Raw genomic sequence first — 24,819 nt, 5'->3', positions numbered from 1 at the left:
TGCTTGTTGTACTGAAGCTGTGTAGCTCACACTTAACAACGGAATGAATTGAGGGATTTCATAAAATTATAAAAAAAGAAATCTAAAATTGCAAGTTCGTTGTCGATGTTGAAATGATTCTAGTTGATGATTACATCACTCATGTTCATAACCCATATGTTATGAGCATGATTGATCACTTCAACCAACAAATTCCATGTATTCGGAATGCAAAAACGAACCGCAAACGTGTTGAGCCAACTGATTCAACAAAAAAGGCGCTCGTACATCAGATACTACTCTCGATGTTGAAGGTTTCAATCGGTTTATGACAAACGGATTGATAAATGATTCGGAGTAATATACAGTTACGCGTAGCGAATATCGCAACACAGTCAACGTTGCTTTGATAAAATGACAACCGTTAAAGTACATGACTGAAGCTGTTGTTTACCAACAATAGCACAGAATGGCTTTCAAATTTCTTGAAAATACAACGAAAAGTCAAAAAAGATGCTTCCTAGTCTTCTTTTCTGATGTCTGTGTTAGGAAAATGAGCCATTGCATCAGTTACATACTTAGCGTGTATAATTCAGTAATGGTTCTAGCATTTGCTACTTTTACAGTTGTGGATAAATGTCGCTAGCTGAAATTATGATTATATAACGGCGGAACGGTTTTTAATCTTATAAAGTGCTATTTAAGTTCTAGTAACAAAAATACCTAATTTCGTTTTGCGATTCTTTGAGAAGTTCCCAAATCATCGTACTTGCCATCGTACAGCTGCCCTCGCAGCTGGGATAAGCTATACTTTCGCTATAGCTATAGGAAAAAAATTAGAGCGAAAGTGCAACATCGGTTTGGCACTACCGAATAAAGACATTACAAATATACTACTTACCCATCACTGTCTGAGCCCCGTTCCAAATACACAATCTAAAACACCAAGATTACCAGCTACAAACTAAAGATATAATGCATTAATGAAGTTTGTTGAAAATAAATCAACACCATTTTTATTTTTCTAGTTTGGGGTCGACTTGGAAAAACCGACAAATATTTCAAAAAGGACTTCGTAATTATCGTTACTTGCATATTTATTGATATAAAGTACTCTACTATTTTTTTTATCTAAGACAAAGTACTCTACTATGATAGGTAAAATCAATAACTATAAATGTCGTGAGGTTCATTTCGATTAGAAATGCAAAAAAAAACTCCAATAACCGTCCGCGTAAGTGTCATTATTACCTACTAACAATCTGGGATACACCTTCGAAAAAAAAGATCTCCCAAAGATTCCCATTCAATGAAAAAATATCCTCGACATAAGGACTAGCAACTATTAGAATATGTGAAGCTTCAACAAACTAACCTTAACGATAAATTACTCTTTAACATCACCAATGCCATCCGCATTGATGGCATACATGGCCTCACTCTCTGGTAAACAAGGCGAATCGTAGATTTTACACACACGAGTGTCTCCCCGACCTTTCCTTAGATACAGCCGAGTTGTTGAGGCATGTGCTATAATGTGTCCACCAATCGGTTTTTTCGGATCTGGATTGAACATTGCTGAGGCATCAACCTGGGCCACCACTTGATTCGTAATTATTACAGCTACCCCGAATTCGTCAGCCAACCGCAGCAACATTCGTAAAAATTTACCAAGGCTGACCTGACGCGCATTCAATTCACCACGCCCACTGTAATCCGTGCGAAACAATGCCGTTGCACTATCTACTATCAGTAAAGCGTATCGGGACTCGGCCATCATTGCTGACGCTTGCACTAGCAGTTGCATTTGATGGTCAGAATTGTACGCCCTAGCATATGCAACATTGTCCAATACATCCGCTCCTACTAACTTATATCGTTCTGCAACCGCTAGTAATCTTTCGGGTCGAAACGTACCTTCGGTGTCAATATAAAGACATTTTCCTTCGCCACCGTTTTGACTCACGGGTAACTGACAAGTAACTGCTAACGTATGGCAAAGTTGCGTCTTACCTAACAGTATACGTTGAAAAGAGGTAAACAAAAACTATTCAACAATTCACGCCAAACATGTGAAAAGGGCCCATGTGCCATATGTAAACAAGCCAAATTTTCTCGTTTTTTGATCAATACAAGCGAAATCTGCTCTTACCAATAAGATTTATTGAAAAAAGAATTTACTCTTAATCAAACAATCTTATTTGTACGAGTAGATTAAGCTTGTATTCATTGAAAAACGTGAAATTGTGGCTTGTTTACATATGGCACTTGGGCCCTTTTCACATGTTCAGCGAGAATTTATCTACTAACCAGTTCGAAACTCTCCAAATAGTTCCGTGATGCTTCCTGTTTCTATGCCTCCACCCAGTAGTTTATCCAACTCCTTAGAACCAGTAGTCAACTGTATTATTTCTGAACGTTTCTGGTGAAAGTCAGTGGCCGTTGTGAAGCCCATCGGAACTAACTTCGTTGCTTCCATTAGAATTTTATCAGCCTTCGCTTCGGAAATACCTTTAATTGCCAACAGTTGCTTCTTAGGAGCAAACGCAACTGCTTCAACGGTGTGAAATCCGGCCTCAGCTAGCTTTTTGATGTCCTGTGCTGTGATGCCATTTACCTGCAGAACCGATCAAACTTATTGTGGTTGATGAACAGAGCAGGTTCCGGAAACCCACTTACCTCTAATTTTCCGATTAGTATCGGCCCATAGCAATCTTCTTCTAGTTCTGTAGTAACCGCTGAAGAAGTGGCTTGTTCTCTACTTTGTTTCGTAATTTTTTCTTTCTGTTGTGCCATGTTTTCGCCAACGAAACAATTTTAATGAAAAAAATAAGCGGAAAATATTTGAAACGAATTTTTAAGTTTATCACTTAAACAAAACACGATTTGTCTTGTTTTGCGCGCTGTCACTTTTTGATTGTACACGATACACGCTTATTGAGAATAACGTTTATACTCGATTATTCCACTCAGTTTGACGAGAAGCTCAAAGTAAGTTAAATTGAGGTATCTTATTTTGATGTATTATAGTGCATGAACAGAGAAGTTATTGTCGATTGCGGGAGAATTTTTTTAACAAAAGGCATGAAAACAGCCGTAGAGGTGCGCGGGTATATCCAGTCATATTATTTAGTGTCTTCCACGAAAAGTGCGCAAATCCCATTTCCATTAAACGAATCACGTTGCACCCGTGCAATTCTAGGAGGATTTTCCGCGAGAAAACTTGTCGCACTCAAAAATAATTCCTCCAATAGATTCATACAGAAATCTTAAGGCAAATGGATCACGTTACTTCTTCTAAGGGAAAAGACTATAATATTTATCTAGTACGCAAATACCCAAAAACTATACTATACACAAAAACGTTTTTAGATTTACCTGCACAAACGGCTGAATCTTACAAAAGGTCATTAATCCATTATTATTATTATTTGCTGCCATGTTAGTTTTTATATGAAAATTGATTGTATTCGTAAATGATGGATTTTAGGAAATTGGGTTGTTTAGCTATATCAAGAGAAACTTTTCAAAAGGTCCTATCTGCTTTGATCGATTTTTTGATCGATCACTTTCTTTTAATCACCACAACTTATTAAACACCTTTTAACACACTCTATTTGCACGGGTCGATAGCGTAGGGATCACTCCAGCCTTCTGAACGAAACCCATGCTTGGGAGAGTTATTAAAGCTGAACCATTACCAAAATGAAAAGACGCTCCGGAAAAACGATGAAAGCAGATAGGACCTTTTGAAAAGTTTATCTAGATATCAGTTTTTTATATCATCTGAAAGATCTGCATTTTCTAAGTTAAACGTGATTTAAAAAAAAATTCTATCGTTGTCCTTCGCTTTTTAAATCACGATTTAAAACTGCTCGAAATCGCTACAATGACAGTTCGCCCATATACCAACTGTCATTGTAGCGACTTAGAGCGAATTTTTATTCTTCGTTTAAAAATCGAAGCATAATGATATAAAGTTTAAAAAAATCACGTTCTGCTCAGAAAATTACACTCTTTCAGATGAAATATAAAAATCGGAAATCCGTGAATAGCTAAACAACCCAATTGTACATTGTAAAGAGTTAGTATAGAGTATAGAGTTAAGACACCATTCTTCCATGGAGTTTTCAAGCAATCCTTACTACCTACAAACCCACAAAGATTGATTGAATTCTGAGGTGCAGCCAACATCTGGTAACTTCGAGTAACAGCAAATGACAATCAACTCATGTCCTGGGTTCACTTTTTTCAATGTGCTAAGCTAATTTGAGAATGGAGTTCCCTTCTTCCCGTAAACTGTGAATAATGGAATAAAGCTGTGATATATTGCAAAATAGAAAAACATATTGCATGCGTTAAACTAGTACTATTATAAATTCTCTGTATTATAGCTAATTTCATGTTGTAATATTACATACATAAACTATATACTACAAGTGTGAATAGAAAAGGAAAGATTTACCTCCACGATTTTTTGTATATATTTTGCATCCATTAATAACATTTGTTATTTCGTGTGTTTGTCATTGGAAGATTTTATTTTCTTCGGTGTTTTATGAAAAAGTGCTGAAACAGAATATAATTCTTATAACAATATATGAAACACTACTGACAAAAAGGGCTAAAATGCAGGGTTAACGTTTGCGATCGACAATCTGGTTGATACTTGTTCAATTTGTCTGGTATTTAAAATGCAATTTTGTGTTTTCTCTCTCTATTTAGTAACTTGTTAAGTGATATATTTCAATGCAAATAAAAAAACAATGGAAATAAAAAAGCAAAGTTGGAGATTGTTTTCAAATTGTTACCAACAAAATATTAAACCTTTGTGCTCCAGAGAGACTACAACCTGGTTGTTGTTCGATTTTTAAAATGCGTTACGTTTGCTTTATACAAGTGAGATTATATAGTTGCGTTTTTTTTTAAATTTAGGACAGCAAAAAAACATATACCAGTTGTTGATAAACCTAGCGACACGTCAAATCTCCATTTCCAAATTCGCATTTTGTGTCATTGTACTTTATCGATTTATTGTTAGAAGAAAAACAAACTCCTATCGTAACCATCACCAAATAAATGAAACTTCAGACAAATTACTTTGAACATATTACTTTTTCTTTTTTAAACCTAGACTTGAACAACATATAAAACTACAAAAAAATGTGTCAACAATCATCAACTACAAGACTCCACTCGATCTTTTTCCATAGAAATATCACGCTAACGCTTTCATAAATGTAAAACTTGATTTTGTTGTATGTATGTACTTCTGAGCATTATCGTTTACTTTGAACCATTGAACTTCTCTAAACATACAACCGAAAAGATCGAGAAAAGTTTTTTATTCTTACAAAAAATGGCCAAAACTAGCATTACTACTTTAATTACCGCTGCTATATTGCAAACCCAAATCATTTACTGTAAATTAATAAATCGTAGTGATTTTCGAGAAATTTAGCTTAAACAAAGTGATTTAAACTGCGGAAAAGATTGACTTGTCAGTTGTCTGAATAGAAAACAAATTAAAGTTTTTCACACAATCAAATAAGACTATTCTGCATGATGGCATTGGCGGGGATAGTCATCTCATAGTCCTGCTCGTCTTCCTCCATTTCAGTTTGCAGCCTGCTGATAGCCATGGCCGGATCCAGAACAGTTAGCAGATTTCCACAGTCCGCCCCGTCATCCTCGTGCATTTGCAGCTCTAGCTGAGCGGTCGGAGTAGTGGCCATAGACTTGGACATTTTTGTTGCGACTCCACTGCCGACCATCGGAGATATCTGGTATGTAATTGGGATCTTTTTCGGATCTAAGACGCCCTGTTTGATGGCGTGCCAAATTTCCAGGTCTGTCGGTGTCAGCAAGCTGGGGGAAACGGTCATCATGAAATCGTCATCACCGGCGCGTCCTAGGTCGCGTTTCTCGAGCACAAGTGGAGCGTCGTCGGTTTGAATGGTCAGCGGTGCTCCGCTGCTCATCATTGGATTGGCCAGAATTGGGACATTATCGTCATCGTCATCGCTCACTGTACAGGAAGTAATACAAAAGGAAGCATTACAAAATGAATGAAATTGCAGGATCAAAAAATCACTTACAATCGCTGCGTTCGTGGGTAGACGCTTGATTTGATTCCTCTACTGCTATCAATATCTCTGGCGGAGATTCGGGAATGTTCTGTGAAACGAAGTATAAAAAAGAATTATTACCTTCTGTTCGCTAATTTTGCTTGAGAGATATGTCAACGGTGCGAAGCTTCAACAATGTTTTTTCTTTTGTTCTAATTGTGTTTTATTCTGACAAACAGATTAGGATGAACCAAGCAGTCGTAATGTAAATAAATGTTCAAAATTACGAGATCACTTTCTAAATTCGATTTAACAAATCACACGTGCGTAATGCAAAGGTGGTTAGAAAAAAAAACTACAACACTGTAACCAGCAACGACTGGAATTTGAATACCACATAAAGTCTTTTAAGTAACTCTTATCCCTATCACTAGTGCGGGCTGAAGACTTCGTTCCTAATCCAATCTCTATAAACAACAACAATATCGCACGCTTAGCCTGGGGGCTGATAGCGGTCTCCAATCCAATCTATATCTAAGACCCAATTACGTTCAAAACCTTGATGCAACGTTGCCAGATGTTGATGAGCTAGAAAAGATGCCTCTTGAGGGCTGCTTGCTAAGCGTGGAAATAGCCAAAGGCAAGACTGTAAAGAAATGTCATTGGGTTAATTCGATAGACCGAATATTCCAACGAAAAATGTCTTATTTTTGACGAGAATTATGTAGAAGTTCTGCTGCATCCAAAAGAGCTTAAGGTCCAGTAAACTTCACCATCATACTTCTTATCTCATATTCAAGACGCTAATAAGATTGGAAGACCCACTGAACAGATATAGATTTTCTAACAAAATGCTCATGCGTTCGCATTCGCTGTAATTTTGTAGAAAGTGTTATGCTTTCCGTTGAAACACAGTTCGAATAGTTCACTCCTAATAGTTTGAACATTAGGGTGTCCCAAAAAAAAATCGATGTTGAAAAAGTCAAGGTGCTCAGCCCTAAATTGAAAGATAATGTTATTTATAGCATTTTTGTAGAACATTTCGACTTTCTAAAAGGTCGTTTTTAGGTTGCCCAAACGTGATTTATAAAAAATACTGAATACAATGCTAAACCAAACCAGGCAAAATATTCAAAAACAACCCCACAAAAATAAAAAAAATATATGGAAAAATTTCGGAATCGAACAGAATTGAAAAAAGTGCAAAAAAGTGGGTTTGTAGCTTAAAAAAGTCATTTTTTCATAAATCACGTTTGTGCAACCTGAAAACGACCTTTTAGAAAGTCGAAATGTTCTACAAAAATGCTATAAATAACATTATCTTTCAATTTAGGGCTGAGCACCTTGACTTTTTCAACATCGATTTATTTTGGGACACCCTATTGAACAGGCTAAACGAAAGCTTTTTTTTTGCTCTAATCCAGGCAAAAAGGTGATCTTAAATCTATTAAAACCAAGTCCAGAAAGCATAGCATCCAGGGAGGTCCTCTAAAAGGAAATTCAGCAATATCAATATTTCAAAAATTCAATAGCCAATTATATAACCAATCCGAACAGTGTTGTCCGATGCCTACCGGACTGAAGCGAAAATTCAATTCAACGCTTGGATGGTTGCTGGTGGCAACACCTCCAAAGTTTTTATGTTGCCAAAATTGAACCGTGCCAAAAACGAAACGTGCCAAAATCGAATGGGGTTTGTATATCGTTTTGATACGTTTTAGTTAATGTAAATGGAGTGTGTCTGTCAATGTAAAAAATATATTATTCTTAGTCCCACTTAAGTCATTGAAAATTATGTATGTATAAATCTTTCGAGTCTCACCTGAGTGGTACGGTGCGATTATTATGAAGCATCACTCTCTTCATAGCAGTACCGAATAGGACAGATAACACTGGTCAACACATTGCCCTAGACCTCAAACTAGAAAAAAAAGAAAAGCTATAGCTATTTAACCATTCCTGTGAATTTTGGTGCTCCTAGCCATTTCAGTTACGCGACAAATGATCCCAACGCGAACATTAACCGTGCGCCTCCTTTCACTGTTGAATCGGTGGAGACGCTAAGTTAATTATTCGGCAGCATTCTAGAGAACGAGCTTAGGGAAGAATTTGGATCTAGAGCTCGATAGTAATATTCTAGAGAAAAACTTTCTTCTGCATAGTTGAAACGTGCAATGAAGCGCACATTTACCTGTAATCACGAATTAAAGTGACCCAAATTTTCGATGAAATCCAGCATTTAACTCTCTTATCTTTGCTGATAGTGTTAAATGATGTTCTACAATGTTGTAGTCCCGTCAACTTTGTGTAGCTTTGTAAAAAAAAGTTTTTTTTTCTATTTTTTAAAATAACCGATATAGAGCTATCTTACTGAATCACAACAAAAGCTCCCACTCACACCATTGCGAATGTTAATCGTGCGCCTCCTTTCACTGTTGGATCGATGGAGACACCAAGTACATCGTTCTAGGAAACGAATTTAGGGGGAAATTTGGATCTAGAACTCGATAGTTATATTCTAGAGAAAAAACTTTCTTCTACTAAATTATCACATATGATGAGGTAGACAACATTACATATAAAATTAGAGTGACCAAAACTTTGTAGATAGAATTGAAGATTGTTCTACAATATTGCTGTTCCGTTAATTTAACGCAACTTAGTAAAACAAGTTTTTTTCTAGCTTTCAAAACAATCTTAGAGATATTTTATAAAATTATAATGAATTTATTATGAATTTTCATAAATCATAATAAGGTGACAATGGAACAATGTTTGCCGTTATGAAATTTAAAAACGAAAACGACATTGTTTCATCCTCTAGTGCCCAGTGCCGCCTTTAGACGGGTTTCAGTCAAACAATTAACACTTTTATAATGTTTATGAAGATTCATTGTGATTTTACCGGAGTCCGTTTGAAAATTAAGTGGGGCACTAGAGGGTTAGTCTAAAAAGTAATAATTTTTATTTTCTACCTGTTTTGTTTAATGTTATTTGAAATGCCTATACAGATACTTATAGGTCAAGTTAAAAGTTACATTTTTACTTAAAAATATGTGAAGGTATGTTTCGAACTTTACAAGTGTACAGCTTGTGAGTTTGGATGAAAGATATGCTCATCATGCGCAGCCCATCATATTCATATATTACGTCCCATGTGATGGAACATAGAGCATATCCAGCTTTCCTTGAGCAGTAATGACGGATGTATTTGACATTTGATGTAGGTTGTCAAATACTAGTTCATTGGATATTTCCATTGAACTAAAACTAGTTAGATGTTTTTGACATTAGCAATACTCAAAGGGAGAGATATGCGAAGAGAATGTTGTAAGCCAAACGAGCATGTCAAAAGCAGAGCCAAACGAACAAGAAAGGTAACACATTGAAAGGTGTTGCAATCAAATGCAATTAAGGATATATTTATTTTCACACGTTTTCCATGTTTTATTGCTTAACAATGAATTGAGAATGCTCCAAAATCGGTTAATCACAGTAATTTTTAGCCGGTGGTTCACAAACCTTTTATATGATCAACAAAATAATGATCAATTATGCTAAAACTATATAAAATTAAACATAAACATAAAATTTAACATCTTCACAGTTTTCGTGATGCATTTTATTAATCCCCATGATTTTCACCGTCACTATCAGTTATACGAGTCGAATGAAAAAGTTAGTCAACAATGCGTTTTGAGAAGAGATCTGGCACCTCTGACACGTGAAACCTAGTTGCCAAATTGACGGTTTTTTTCATCGCTTATCGCTCTCTGAGTATCTCTATTTGACATATAATGAAGGTTGTCATACAATTAGGGTTCAATACACCCAACGCAAACGGGGAACATTTTATTACTTGAGGGCAATTTTTTATTACTTTTTGTGTCTCATGACTGCGCATTATACACAAAAAGTAATAAAAATTATACGGCCACACGCTTGTATGTGTTTCTGCAGGAGAACATACAGCCAAGCACCGCAATGCATGTGTTAGCAAGACTTCACTCGCTGCATTTGTATTGATGCAATGATCTGGTTTATTTTTGTCCCCTTCATCCACACATAATCAGAATCTCAACCGTCAACCTCAAATGTCTAATTAGAAACACTTTCGTTTGAGCGGGAGCCTAGTGTGGTTGGTAACGTCTCCGCCAACCACGCTCGACGCCTGGGTTTGAATCCCACCGCCGACATAGGTGTCGATGGTTGTGAGATGGCGTGATCCACTCACAACCAACCCAACTGGTCTAGATTCAATCCTACCCGACACCGGGAGATTTTCTGAGGCGAAAAATCTCTGGGATCACGCCTTCCATCGCATGAGGAAGTAAAGCCGTTGGCGCCGGTCCGTTAATAACCGGTCGTGAGTTAGGGTCCTGGGTGTGAAGTCGCCTCCCTGGGCGTCGGTGATTGGCCAAAACAGTGACGGAACTAGACCGACGGAAAATAAGCGAGAATAAAAAACATTTTCGTTTCGTCCCCCAGTGTTTACTTGAAATGAAAATATGAAAGAGGCCATCCACATACCACGTGGACAGATTTTTAACGATTTTGACCCCCTCCTCCCTCCGTGGACAACTGCCCATATAAATTTTGAAAAAATTGTATGGACCGTGGACATTAGCCAAACCCCCCCCCCCAAAGCTGTCCACGTATGTGGTATGTGGATGGCCCCTAATACTGTCTGACCAGAGTTGCCGAAGTTGCGAATATTGTTCTGGATGGGCACAAGTTTTGTATTTTCAAACAGGTCCAAATGAGTTTCCATAAACCATTGATTATGTGCTGTAGATAGCTTGCAAGGAAGCGAATGTATTTGTTTATTTTCTAACGCAGTTTACAGATCGTGATGTCATTTTAAGGCGCATTTCAAGTCTTTGAAATCATCAACGTTTGCATACTCTATGACGGGGGAAATGCTGCTTGGCAGCTTTTGTCATATTTTTTCGCTACTCCGTATGCATACAACGAGCGAACTAATACACGCACACCGGATGAATTGGAGATTGAAGAAACTTGTAAGGTCTCTGCCAGGCTGAATGCCAGCACGAGCGATGGGGCGAGGTATTTGCCGTAGGTTAATGAACAGCTCTACTCACGGCTGTTTATTTACCTACGGCAAGAACCTCGCCCGATCGCTCGCGTTGGCATTCAGCCTAGCAGAGACCTAACATGTGCAACATATGCGACTGTGGACTTGAGACGGAAAGGGAGCAACATATGCGACTGTGTGTGATTTTTTTCTTTTTACTTGAGACAGAAAGGGAGCATTTTCGACAGAAAAAAAATTGCATGTGGTTGAAACGACCATTATTAGATAGTCGTACTCCCGTAACACGTGCTAAATATATGACAGTATGTGTTATTACTTGACTGGGGAAGAATTTTATTGCCTTTTAAGAATGGATTTGTTACCTAAAAGGCAATTTTGCGCTATTGCTTCTAAACTTTAGAATCTAAAGTAATAAGGAAAAGTTTTGCGTGTAGATTTTTGATGGGCGGAGAGTTGTGATTTTATGATGCTAACTATTGCACTATTGGAAAAATGAAGAGCCCAGTTCTGAATGCAGATTTCGATCAATCAGAGATGAAAACAGCGCCGAATGCCATCCAGTATAGGTATCTTCAGAACCGGGATGATATCCAGAGGGCAAATTTCGACGCCATTTAGAATTCCAATATAGTAACTTCCAGTTTCTGGAAAATAACCTAAAATGGCCACCCAGTATAAATTGACCTCAGATGCCATTTTGAAAGCTAGATGGTTACTTCCGATTTCTGTAAACCAGTTAAAAATATGATATGAGTGTTTCCGAAACCGGCCGCAACTCGGCCCCAGATGTAATTATTATTTCCAGAGCCACCATACTATTTCGAAATAGTTATTGAAGTATTTTGCACCAGCTCGACTGAGGGACTGGAAGCACCCTTTCAAAATTCAATGAAACTTCAAGAGTGTGCAGGCGTTACCGCCTGAAAAAAAATCATTTAAAAAATTCAATTTGAATAAAAAATATTTCATTTCAAAAACAAAGTGATTTTTAGATAAGAGTAAGAGAAAATTTGTCAAGGAATGTTTTCTAGGCTCTAACGACTTTCAAGACTGTTTGCTTCTTTTATGAATAAGATTTAATTAGAATTACCTACCAGGGGGAGGGCCAATTTGAAGTCGCTCGATTGTATATAACATCTTTGCAGTGTGAAAATGTGCGCCAAAGTGTGCGCTAAAGCCGGTACTTCCATCCCGTACAATTGTGTACAACAATTGGTATAAAAGATGTTTTATGGTCCACTCTCTCTTGACTACTATCTAGATGATCTGCCGCTCATGGCAAGTCCGTCCCAAATGCATTTTTATCAATTTTGAGTTTATTTATGGAATCGATTCATTTTTACATCTACTTTTGATAAAACAAATATTTTTGAATAGTTCGTTCTGAGGAACTATGGAAAAAATAGCAAGTCGGTTTGTCCCATAGCAAAAGTGATCGCAAGTCGGTCCCATTGAAAAAACCTTCGCAATTCAACCCCACAGCCAATAATGATTATGAATAATGTGATATTTACCACAATTTATGGTCTTCAGGTTAAGAATTGGATGTACCAAGTGATATTCGATAGGAGGTTTGATTAAATTTTACGCGTTCTACATCGTGTGGCTCTAGCTGATAGTACAATGTTTTCTCCAAGACAAAGTTTCCACCAGTAGCTTCCTTCAGCTGTTGTTTGTTGACAGTGAACGCTTTAGGTGTGTCACTGTATTGTTAGTTAAAACATTCTTTAGTAAATACTACTTTTCGTATTTCATCCGTATTTTATGTAAAGATGTGGTTAAGAGTTGTTCAATTATTGTCGTGAATTTCGTTTTGAAGAATTTTTCAGTTATACCAAATACTTCGGTACGCTACTTAGCTGTTTTTCAACGGAGGAAACATTTTCCTAAACTATAGGTGTTCTTTTATATTTGCTTCCACTGCTACGTGGAAGCTGTCCGCCGTCACGAACGTGTGATCGCTCTCAGAAAAATTTACATAGAACAAGTTTCTACACCTAAACTGATTTTGAATTTATCAGTAGTATCAAATGTAAAAACAAAATCTTATTTTATTTTGAGCGGCGCAGTTGGTACACTGTGTTATGCTTCTCACAAAAAACTTGTTCAATGAAGCACGAGAGAAGGTCAATTATGAATTGACCAGCGATGGATTAATTCCAAACGCAAGCTATAGCACCGCCATCGATTTGTAGTAGTTTGTTTTTCATCAACGCACAGTGGTCTAAACTCGAAAAATCGTGATCGTTTTAGATTTGACTGTGAAATATTGATTTTATGTACCCAGTGTCTTCAGCAAGTTTAACCCATATAACAAGGCCTTTCTTTCGGCGTTTTTGGTTTTTTGATCAATCCCCCTAGTAGTTAGATATAAAAACTATTTTTTCTAATTTTCAAAATACCAGATTGCTTTCTTCAGCAAAGTTGTAGGAAAATCTATAAAAAAAGAATTGCTGAACGCTGTAATCTTCTATCTGTACGTCTGACATGACGAAACAGAGTTTTACGAGGAACACTCCTCAAAATCAGTTTTTCGTTCATAACTTTTTCTGTAATCGTCGAAACAATCCAAGATGTTCTAAGACTTTGTTTATTCTGCTAAATCTCACATTTTTGTAGAATATATTTGTTTGATATTAACATTTGTTGTAAAGATATTTCTTATTTTTTGCTGAAAGCAAACCGAGTACTGAATGAAAGGAAAACACCCCTCAAAAGGAGTTTTTTGTCCATAACTTTTTCTGTGATCGTCGAAACAATTCAAGATGCTCTAAGGTTTTGTTCATTATGCTAAACCTCGCATTTTTGTAGAATATTTTGGTTTGATATTTTCATTTGTTGTAAAGATATTTCTGGTTTTATTGCTGAAAATAGCCATATTTTGATGTTCTCGTGTTTTCCGTATAATTTTGTTCAATACTTCCTGCGCTTCTTCCGAGAGCTGTCCTATCGGAACCAAAAAGTCAGCAATCTCTGCACCGTGAATTAGTATTTTGTGTACTGATGCAGGTAGATAGTACCATTGATATAACTCCACTAATTTTCGCGCCGTGTCAATGCAATTTCTATCGAATTTTTCTTTGTTCAACTTTCTACCAAAAGCAACAGCTTGAAGGATGGCTCCACAATGCTTAGATACATTTATATCAAGTCCTGTGGCAAAAATACCGGATTATAAATGCAAGCAAATAATTTGCAATCTTCGGAGCAATATGGACTCGAAATATGGACTCGAATTATGGCTATTTCCAGCAAAAAACTAGAAATATCTTTACAACAAATGAGAATATCAAACCAATATATTCTACAAAAATGCGAGGTTAAGCATAATGAACAAAACCTTAGAGCATTTTGAATTGTTTCGACGATTACAGAAAAAGTTATGGACAAAAACTCATTGCGAGGGGTGTTTCCCTTTCGTTCAGTACTCGGTTGGATACAACTGGAAACAGTTGAACTCTTTTGAGTAATGCAGTTCTTTTGACAAACTTTCAAATGCATACAGTCTGGTTTGCTACTATCGGCAACCTTCGGAGAAATATGGACTCAAAATATGGCTTTTTTCAGCAAAAAATTAGAAATATCTTTACAACAAATGAAAATATCAAACCAAAATATTCTACAAAAATACGAGGTTTAGCAGAATAAACAAAGTCTTAGAACATCTTGGATTGTTTCGACAATCACAGAAAAAGTTATGGACGACAAACTAATTTTGAGGAGTGTTCCTCGTAAAACTCTATTTCGTCATGTCAGACGTACAGATAGAAGATTACAGTGTTCAGCTTTTTTTTTCTCATAAATTTTCCTACAACTTTACCGAAGAAAGCAATATGGTATTTTGTAAATTAGAAAAAATAGTTTTTATATCTAACTACTAGGGGGATTGATCAAAAATTAAAAAACACCAAAAGAAAGGCCCTGTTATATGGAATAAACTTGCTGAAGACACTGGGTACATAAAATCAATATTTCACAGTGAAATCTAAAACGATCACGATTTTTCGAGTTTAGACCACTGTGCAACGGTTGTAGCTGGCTATGGAACTGACTTGCTATCATTCTGGCTACGTACCGTAAAAGTAATCGCATGTGAGTCCCAGCTTATGATTTTTAACAAATTTTAATCAAATTTCGGTGGTTATACAAGTTTTAAGATGCAAAAGTGTTAGATTGTCATTGCAGTACTAAATTCTGTTGATGGTCTTGATTGAAAAAGCATTTAAGTGCAAAATTTCACCTAATGCGTTACGATTTTCAATTGCTGTTTTCTCGTCAGCACTAAAAAGCAAATGGGACGGACTTGCTATGAGCGGCAGTGATGTTGAACTGACCAGGAACTCACACCATACCGGAAACTCGTTTTGAATAAATTTCATGAGCAATATCATCAAAAATACTCAAGAAAACATGGTGATGGTGATCGGATTGGAAAATTTCATGTTTATAATTAAAAAATCATCTCTTATTCATGAAATAAATTTAATGAAATAAACCAACACTGAAATTATAGAAAAATGCCCGCTCCTCGAAAATCTCTAAAGGGGCCCACATACCCCATGGACAGCCTTGGGGTTTGTGTAATGTCCACGGTCCATACGAAATTTTTTAGAATTTATATGAGCAGCTGTCCCCGGGGGTGGTGGGAGGGAGGGGGTCGAAATCGTTCAAAATCTGTCCACGTGGAATGTGGGTGGCCCCAAACATAAATTTTCATGAACGACTGTTCAACAGTTCAAAAATGATAAGAAAAGGTTTGGAGTCATCGCATTTCATCATATTCAGTCTTCCTACGGTCTCCTAAAAAAGTCTACGCACAGAGTAGTACGTCATAACAAATTTAGTCAGTTATGCAATGCATGTACCAGTCTCCACCAGCCAGAATAATCAATATTGCGTCTTGCTACGTCATCATATCTGAACGGATCACGTGCACTGAATAACACTCTCGCCTCATCTCGTACTTGTATTTAGGTGGTGGAGCAATTGGTACATAGTGAAAAGGAGAAATCTGTGGAAAATGAGATTTTCTTAGCATATAGCGTGTCATCTCATCCCGATGAAAACCGAGAGCGAAATTTTACTCAACTTTCTCCCAGTATCAAGTAGTATCAAGGGCAGGATTGGGAAATGGTGAATGAAGCTTCTTAATGGAGGTGAGCTTTTCGATTCGATCTTACGTAATATACTCTCTCTCTCTTTCAAACAACCACCCACAGTCATGTGATTGACCCAGTGCTACTGTATAATTAATAAATCTGGTCTTGACGTGCAAATATCGCCCCATTGTTTACTGTAAAACACTCTTTTAATTCATAACACAAAGTTGATAAAAATTACCTGGTTATCTCAACATTATTTGCTTGGTTCATCCTGAAATTACGAAATATAATAACAAAATAAATTATCAAAACACAATTAGAACAAAAAACTGCGATTTTTTGTTTTCAACATTTGCATGACTTTATTATTCGGGTTATTTATCTCTTCCATTGTCTGCAGTGTGGATATAATATTCATACTCTAGCCTGTTGCTATCAGTAGTAATAGTAGACCTGACTTGCCTCATCCTGGTGGGATCGCAATAGTCCCTCTGTGTTTCAATGTTTTGCTACCCTCGCAATCAACAATTCACCTTTATCATTATTTCTTTGTTTGTGTGTGTATGTGTGTATTTTTTGATTTTTATTAAGTCATAAATATTCGTTCGACTTATTGCATCTTTTCTTTCTGACCGATTTGTTTGTTTTGTTATAATTGTAGCAATTTGGTGACGCCATAAATGGTTCCCCACGATTCGTACTTTCAACTTACGACCGAACTTGTGTCGCAATGTTTGGTTATTTATTCAGCTTTTAGTTATACGATGAAATCTATGTACGTAACTCTGTATCCCAAGTAATATTTGTTTCTGTTATCTGAATTTAGTGTATCTCTTTAGTAATGTTTTTTTTTTCTTCAATTTTTAAGTTTCATTAAAATCTAAAAGTGAAAATACAAACTACCGCATAGGTCTAGTCTTGAGACATACTCTGTATAATTTTTTTTTCTTTGTTCTGTATTATTCGGTAATTTTCTCACGCGGAGAGTTATTACGCATTACACAAATGCTGTCGGTTTACATTTAAGCAGATCCGATTGTATTTTTTTATTTGCGAATTTAATCAAAGGTTTGACCCGAATACTTTGTTTCATAGTTGTTTTGGTAAAAGTAGTCGTTATCGTTATGATTCTTGTAGCTGCTTTACATTAGATATAAAATCAGTAACACCCGGGAGGCAGTTTTCGCTCCACGCAGCAGTTTTTTTCAGCAGCTGGTATGTTCTATGAAATTAGACATTATTAATTGTACACTTAGTGGAAAAACTAATCTGTATTCGACTTTCCCTTTCTTACAGTCTGAAGAAACTAAATATACATATACTTCTCGCTACAGGGGACGGTACTCTTGATTGTTTTCTTAATTTTAAAGGTTGATAAGAACATTAGAGGTGGTCATATTTCGGGCTTGATTTTTTATCCCCGAGTCTGTACTTCAGCCAGGTTGGAATAGAAATGTTCGATTAAGGTGTGTTTGCGTTATCTCGACGTTTACTAAAACATTCGAGTTCGAATAGAAAACATGGTTGGATTATCGCGACGACAGACGGGTGTGGGTTTGCAACGTGATAAATAACAAGGTCATGGTTGAGTTCGTGCAAAAACTTGAAATATGACCACTTCTCGAGTATTTTAGCCGAAAACTACAAGATGAAGAATCACACTCATCTGTTTTGCGTTTTGCGACGATTATTGCTGTACGACCATTCATCATGAATATAAAGGATTCAATTTGTTAAATACTAATATGCTCATAAAACACCAATGGTTCCAGGAGGAACGGAAAAGAAAAATTTAAACTCATCGTACGAATGTCGCTCTTTAAATTTGATTGTTTAACAACCAGTTGACCAATTTTCGGTGGTACGGTCTAATCGAATGTTTTACGACATGAACATTCCAAAGCGGTCGAAGAAAAATTCAACGTGTCAAAAGCAGTTATTAAGAACAGCGAAACTATTTCTGACATTTGAAACTTATCCTTCGGTTGTGTCCGAATTCTTACCTATACGCACATAAAAACAACCTTAACATTCACTAATCAGTTCTTTGTTTATTTCTTTTTTTTTTTACATTCCCTTCTGCAGTTGTTTATTCAATGCTCCGTAAAACATTTTATTTTCATGTTCAATGCAAATCCGTTCCGTTGATGCGTTTATCAGAGTGAAGTCTGTGTGTTGATTTTTCTCTCGTAAACATGCTCAGTAAAGACTAAACTGTTAACGAAGGATAATTGAACGAGTCGAGGTTTCCTCACCTCTTGGTTTAGTGTGTGCGCGAAAGGGTGACAGAGGGGGGATGAGGAAGGGGAAGAAACTTTCACATCTGCCCAGCAATCGATAAACATCTAGATAACAAAAAAAATCAACGTATTCAACGTAACCGCCAGCCGCAGCGGAATTTGATGGTCGCTACTATTTGCTTTTACATTTGTTCATCAATTTAGTCAATCAAATTTTGATCGATTCACTCGAAGCGTACCGTAAAGTCTAATTTTTCTGAGTTGTTGACGGTAAAATGCGGTTTGTACCTGTCCGTTTCGATTGTAAAAAATAACATTACCTGGATATCCTTTTTTATATTTGTTGTGTGTTGATCAAACCTTATTGCATTCGTTTTCGTTTGTAGAGTTTGAGGTCAGTATCGGTTGATAAAATTAGAGCAAAATATCGCATCCATATTATTCCTCGCTCTACCCTAATGGTGAATAATGGTGTAAATAACATCAACATTGGTGTACTAATTAGTTTTTTTTTATCGCTACCTTGTTTTGAAGCCCAACAGCTCCTCAAAACGCTACTTCTGACTTAAATGGTTGATATTCTCTCTTACTTACTACGTTTAAAAAGTTTCTATTGTATTTATACATTACGCCTTCTTTCCCGCATTCCTAGTGGATTCATACCGTTGTGATGTGAGTTGATCAGATACGGGTGTCAATTCAATTTGAATAACGTCAAAATTTAGGATATTCACAAACCGATTTCAGATCGACTGCATCGCTCAAAAATCACGCGCGAAAACTCGCGAACTTTCTGGAGTCCAATTCGTTATTCAGTCTTCTGTGTGGTATATTACTTAGGTGCCGTGCAGTACGGCATCAGTTACTTAAAGCTTGCGGGTAGCCGTTGATTTCCGCGGGAATATTTCCGTTGTCCAGAAGACCAGCGCAGGACACAGAGAGATAGCGTCGATCATGCCACCTAAGGCAGAATCGATTCGAGTGGCGTTCATAGTTTTCGTGTTTCTGGCTGCTTAGTCGCACCGAGTAACAGAAGATACAAGCTTTCAATTATTTGTTGAATAATAATTTTGGTTCGTAGTTTGTTTGACATTTTAAGTTTAGTCCACTTTTCCGATTTTTTGTTGGTTTATTTACTCAATCGATCATATGATTGTTACCTCTATTACTTATAACTTCGCGAATGGCTAATATAGTTTTTCTGGTCGTTAGGTGACTTACTACCTTATAATTTACTTTGTAATGAGAAGATGGATCGAATGGTTTTTGAGTAAATTTCGTCAAGAAAGCACAGCTTGTTAGTAGTTGCCCATTTTTTATGTATGTTAACAATGTTCCGTTTGGTTTCTTGGAATAAATTTCCTTTGCTTCGTTATTGGTTGGTTTCAGTTTCAAAGGTTCGAATCTTAGTAGCACTACGCCATTTGATATCAAAAGACTCAAGCATGAGTTCAACCTCAGGTTCTTTCACACAAAAACTTCTCTCTGGACTGGAACACTCTCATCTGAAACCTGTGGAAATTTTAGTCACCCGTAGCATGCAATCCGTTTTAGTAACATGTTTGAGGCGATAAAAGGTCGATAAAGAAGATAGAAGAATAGTAAACACTGCAATAAAGAAAAACAAAAACATGGGAAAATTCCATGGATAACGTAATTCGAGTGTTTACAATTCATGCAAGAACATGACGTTGAAATTTAACAGTAGCTTCACATGTACAGATTATTTGAAAAAAAATGAAATACCTATGATTGGAATATGAGCATTTAACCGTCATAAATCCGTAACATTACATAAGGATTATGTAGGTACTGTTAAAACTAGCTGATGCGAGAGCATAACTGTCGCAATAATGCCACATTTCCAATATATGCGGTAATACAGCAGAACCTAAATTCCCATCACTGAGCAAAAAGCTTCCAAAACACTGGGGAAATAGCATGAAGACGCACGAGAGCGGTAGCAGCGACAGTGACGACAATTCTTAGATAATCACCGGGTGCATTCTTCTATGCATTCAGACGACGACACACCCACCTTTTTACGTTTTGTTCGATAAGTCTATTTTGAGAATGGGAAAAAATGAAGGAACCTGGCAATTCTGCTGTAATTAATTGAAGTCAAGCAACACTTTAACGCGATATCGTTCTATTCATGAGTTGATCAAATGACAGAGGAATATAACTACATCTGGCTACAGCAGAGTAGCAAAAAAAAAGTGACACCGGGAGCGGCCAGAGGGATGACATCGCATGCAACCGGCGGGCTAATGAAACTAATAAAAATACTTTTCTGTGCTATGCACTGCTGACTGAACGCTGCAGTAGATGCATCTTCGTACAGAATGATAGTAGCTAACAACCTTACGTATGACTATTTGTTTACACTATTGCGCTGCGCATTCTCTGCATCTTCATCATCGCATCATACCGGCGGATCTTACTGTCAGCCTGTACAAGTGGAAGCGTGGCATTTGCACGATTTATCGTAGTGCTTAAAACTGAATCGTGCTGCCAGCGTTTTCGTTCATGTATTATTTCTTTGTAAAGCAATATCACGTGCCTAAAACCGCGATGGGAGGAACATGGTGGTTCTGATCAACTAATGTGACGCCGTGAAAAAAAGATGCTTGTAACAATTTTTGGCCTAATATTGATAATTTTACTACAAATTTGGGCAACCACTAACAAATCCGCAGTGCACTTCTTTGTGTACAAACATTGTTTCTACAGTCATTTTGAGGTTCGATTATTTTTTTCTCTCAACTATTACGCGATGGTGTATGTTCGATCATGACGGTAGTTTTGTCTTCACTTACTTTGTTTACCTTTGTACAAGCTATATATGGATAGTATGTAGCTGAGTTAGAAGATCTAAGTTCGCATCTTTTTGCAAGTTTTGTTTGTAACAGTTTTCTTTGTACCATCGGGGGCTCAACGACAGAAACGTCACGATTAGGTCCTTTCCGCTTTCTTTCTCATTTTTCGCACATTTTTGTTGCTGCTGAGAAAGTCAAGCAAGGATTACGTTTGGTTTCTTCGTTATTGTTTTGTTCCTACAATGACGATATTTTTACACAATTTTGAAGTCTTTTTTTGTAATTATTCCGAACAGAAAGGCAAAAGACGCAAATGTCTCGTTTTAAGAGCGTGTTTCCGATTCAACAATCAATTTTGCAACATGAAAACGGCAAGAAATAATGATAAATCGAGTCAACCTGCAGCAAACCAAAAGGGACAACAAGAAATGATACGCGAATTTGCTGGTTGTTTTTTTCTTACGTTTACGTCAACAATTTTTATTCGAAAAATAAACTGTTCGCAGGTATGTGATTTCGCAGTTCCTGATTTCACAGTTCCTGATTTCGCAACGACTTAAAACTGTACACAAATAGCAAGAGGCTTCTTTTTATGCATTCAACTAAAAACATAACATACTTAGAGTGTGTTGCTTAAATAATTTCCCTCGTTTTGTTTGTATAACAATAATGATGATGATGATGACTTTTTTGTTTCAACGAGTTAAAACTATAATTATAACAACTATCACAGTAATGGTTTAGTCTCTTTACACCTAATTAGACAAGATGGTAGTACTTCTATAGTTTTCATTCATTGAGAGGCAACTGGAAACCAATTGGCATCCAGTTGCGAGCTCATTTACGAACAAGTTGAAGCTTCGCGGGAACCAAAAACTTCTTTAGGATGGCTAGGCTGCCTCCGGTAGAGACTCTGTAACAGGTCTGCTAGGCCTTGGCAGCCTTGCTTGGGCGTGGAAAACACGTATACCCAGCACTTACATCGCATCCACTGACGAGCAAATTCATCAGAACCGAATTCGAAGATTGCTCCTGCAGGCCAATCAGTTTGCTGGTTGCCCACCGGTGCTCTGACTGTTCGTGTCCGACTTTCGACTTGGACTTCGCCTTGGTGGGAACCGGTGACGGGGCCATCAACTGCTGGAGCAGTTGAGGTGAGGAAGTCGGAGATTGCTGTTGCTGTTGATGTGTATTGACCGAGGTAGTTGACTTGACACGTTTGCTGGTTGTGTCACTACCACTTTCTGAGGTCGTGTGGGAGCGTTTATTTGTGTTGGTGGCCGGCATCGTTGAGGTATTGCTGCTGTGAGTGGAGTTTTTCTTCGATACAACCGAGGTTGCAACTACGGTGGCGTTCAGTTTGGGGCTACAGGCTACTGAGTTTGTTGTCGTTGTTGTAGCATTGCTTTCGGCAGCAGTACCAGCTCCGTTCAGCTGTAGCAGATCGTTCATGGTCCAGGTTTCGATTGTGTTGCCTAAAAGTGAGTCAAGAAATTCGTGAATACAAATATCATTCATTTAGTAACCTAACCACTTGTAAAGTGTGGCCCTCGATAGTTCCGGGAACCGAACATGGCTAGTGAATCCGAAAATACTATCAAATAAATACGACGCGATTCTTATAGAACGTTGTCAGTTTAACTGCGATATTGGGTGCTATTTTTAATTTGAAAACATCACGAGCATGTAGTTTGGTCGCGCACACCGTTTTTCACCGTGCATTGATTTATGGTTCTTCTAGGCGACAACTGTATCAATCCACGACTGCGTAGGAGAAACGATAGGGAACATTCGATTTTTTTTGAATGCTTGGTTTCGAAAACTGCGTTTCAAAAATTTAATCAACAAAGCACCACGCGTTTCCATTGGATCTCTTTAACGAAGGAAACGCATGTATAATAGAGTGTATAACTCTAAAAAATCAAAACTAATCGGTTGCCACACTTTTCAACAGAAACTATAGCTACAGTCCTGTCAAATATTCCGAGTACTGTTAGATAACTTACTAGTTTTAAATCCTGGTGCTATAACCACCATCGGGGGCAACATATTAGATTCGACAAGCTTGATTTTCTTCTCGCTGGTCAGTTGTCGTGGTTGTTGTTGTTCCGTAGTTGTAGTCTGTGTCTGTTGCGGTTGTATTAAAATTTGTTGATGGTTGCTGTTTGGCTGTATTGTCGCCGTCTGTATGTTAATTACGTTGCCGCACAGCAGAGCTGCCAGGCTGGAATCGATGATTTTGTTCCCGATATTGCAATTGTTTTCATTACCGCTGCCGTTGCAGTTACTGGTGCTACTATTGCTACTGAGGTCAGTTCGCACATTTGCTGCAGGCTCGGACTTGCCGCCGGCCAATGTTGCGTTTATTTGTTGCGAAACGGCGGGAAATTCCTGCTTGATTATTGTATATTTACCGGCACCGCTAGTTCCGTCGATTGATACTGGCGGAGCTCCCCACATCAAATCGTCTGATGTTAGCAGCGGAAGATCATCCACTTCGCTCATCGATATGTATGGAGCCCGCATCGACAGGTCCAAATCGTCGTCCATGTTTAGTGTCATAAATGCAAGCTCATCCTCCGGGCAGCCGGAGCCGTTCGGACTGCACAGCGATGGTATACTACTTCCTCCGGGACTCTGAAATAAAACAAAACAGCATTATTAATGGACTGACCCCTAGGGGATGCTATTGTTACCAATATCGTAATAGTGAACAGCAAGACATTAAAGTGAAATATATAATGAATTTAATTCAGTCGTGTTAATTCTAGAGAACCCGTTAACTATTAAACTGGTCGACAAAAGCAAATAAAGTTGCCCCAAGCTTGAATTCTGGTAAATACTGGTGCCCCTAGTTGGGAAGTGGGTCCAGAAGCCGTAGAGCTATTGCTCGTTGGATTCGTCGCTTCTACGTTTGCTTACGGAAAAACTCATTTTAGGTTTTCTTTGCTAGGAACGTCAAAATTCACAAAGAATAATAAATATATAATTATTCCAGTTTGGGCAAAACCTGTTTTCACCAGTGTAATTATCGCAAATTGTTCGAGTGTACCTTTTACGCTATATGAATCGAATATTGATTCTTGTGTGTCCAATGTTTTTTAGTACGAGCCTACAGTCTGGTTCGATTGATATCGATTCCAATGTAATTTCGCTTTCGTTGACTTTTACTCTCTTTCGCGTCATGCCGTTCAGCATACCAAGGCACAGCGACAAGTCTGCTGTGTACGTAACGGACTGAAATATAAATGGCTAGAAAAACCGGCAATAAATGGTTTACTTCAACTTTTAGGATAATGATTTATTAATGTATGAATATTCAATGATGGCAGAAATAAAAGGATATGCCAAAAACCCCCAAGAAATTGAGTATACGACAAATAATTTTATTTGTGGATAGCAAAAGAAACTGCCACTTTCGATTGAAATATTTGATGTAGCTCAATCATTTATGGTTCAAAATAAGTTGAGTTTTTACAATGAGTTTACTCATAACAAAATAAATATTAAAGTATTTTAACTGATCTCATGGTGACAAGATAATTATCCACTCTT

General features: G+C 37.3%; 2 protein-coding genes across 3 annotated transcripts in view; both read right to left on the bottom strand.

Annotated features, from left to right (window-relative positions):
* Positions 1-1,038: 1,038 nt before the first annotated feature.
* LOC129729438 (DNA repair protein RAD51 homolog A) lies at positions 1,039-2,882 on the bottom strand. Its single transcript, XM_055688042.1, has 3 exons — positions 2,659-2,882; positions 2,290-2,596; positions 1,039-1,992 (listed from the first exon to the last, which is right to left on the bottom strand). The coding sequence occupies exons 1-3, from the start codon at positions 2,773-2,775 to the stop codon at positions 1,367-1,369; spliced, it is 1,050 nt and encodes a 349-aa protein (XP_055544017.1). The 5' UTR covers positions 2,776-2,882; the 3' UTR covers positions 1,039-1,366.
* Positions 2,883-4,333: 1,451 nt separating this feature from the next.
* The window catches only part of LOC129729310 (protein similar), a 221,752-nt gene continuing 201,266 nt past the window's right edge, over positions 4,334-24,819 (bottom strand). For both annotated transcript variants that reach the window (XM_055687839.1, XM_055687920.1), the window contains 4 exons: positions 23,271-23,901; positions 22,246-22,739; positions 6,078-6,156; positions 4,334-6,007 (listed from right to left, as the gene is read on the bottom strand). In XM_055687839.1, coding sequence (XP_055543814.1) covers positions 5,523-6,007; positions 6,078-6,156; positions 22,246-22,739; positions 23,271-23,901 — 1,689 coding nt within the window. In that variant the 3' untranslated portion in view covers positions 4,334-5,522. The remainder of the gene's footprint in view (positions 6,008-6,077; positions 6,157-22,245; positions 22,740-23,270; positions 23,902-24,819) is intronic.

This window comes from Wyeomyia smithii, chromosome 1, assembly GCF_029784165.1.
Source record: "Wyeomyia smithii strain HCP4-BCI-WySm-NY-G18 chromosome 1, ASM2978416v1, whole genome shotgun sequence".
NCBI lineage: Eukaryota > Metazoa > Arthropoda > Insecta > Diptera > Culicidae > Wyeomyia > Wyeomyia smithii.
This window is presented reverse-complemented; position numbering and strand designations above follow the sequence as displayed.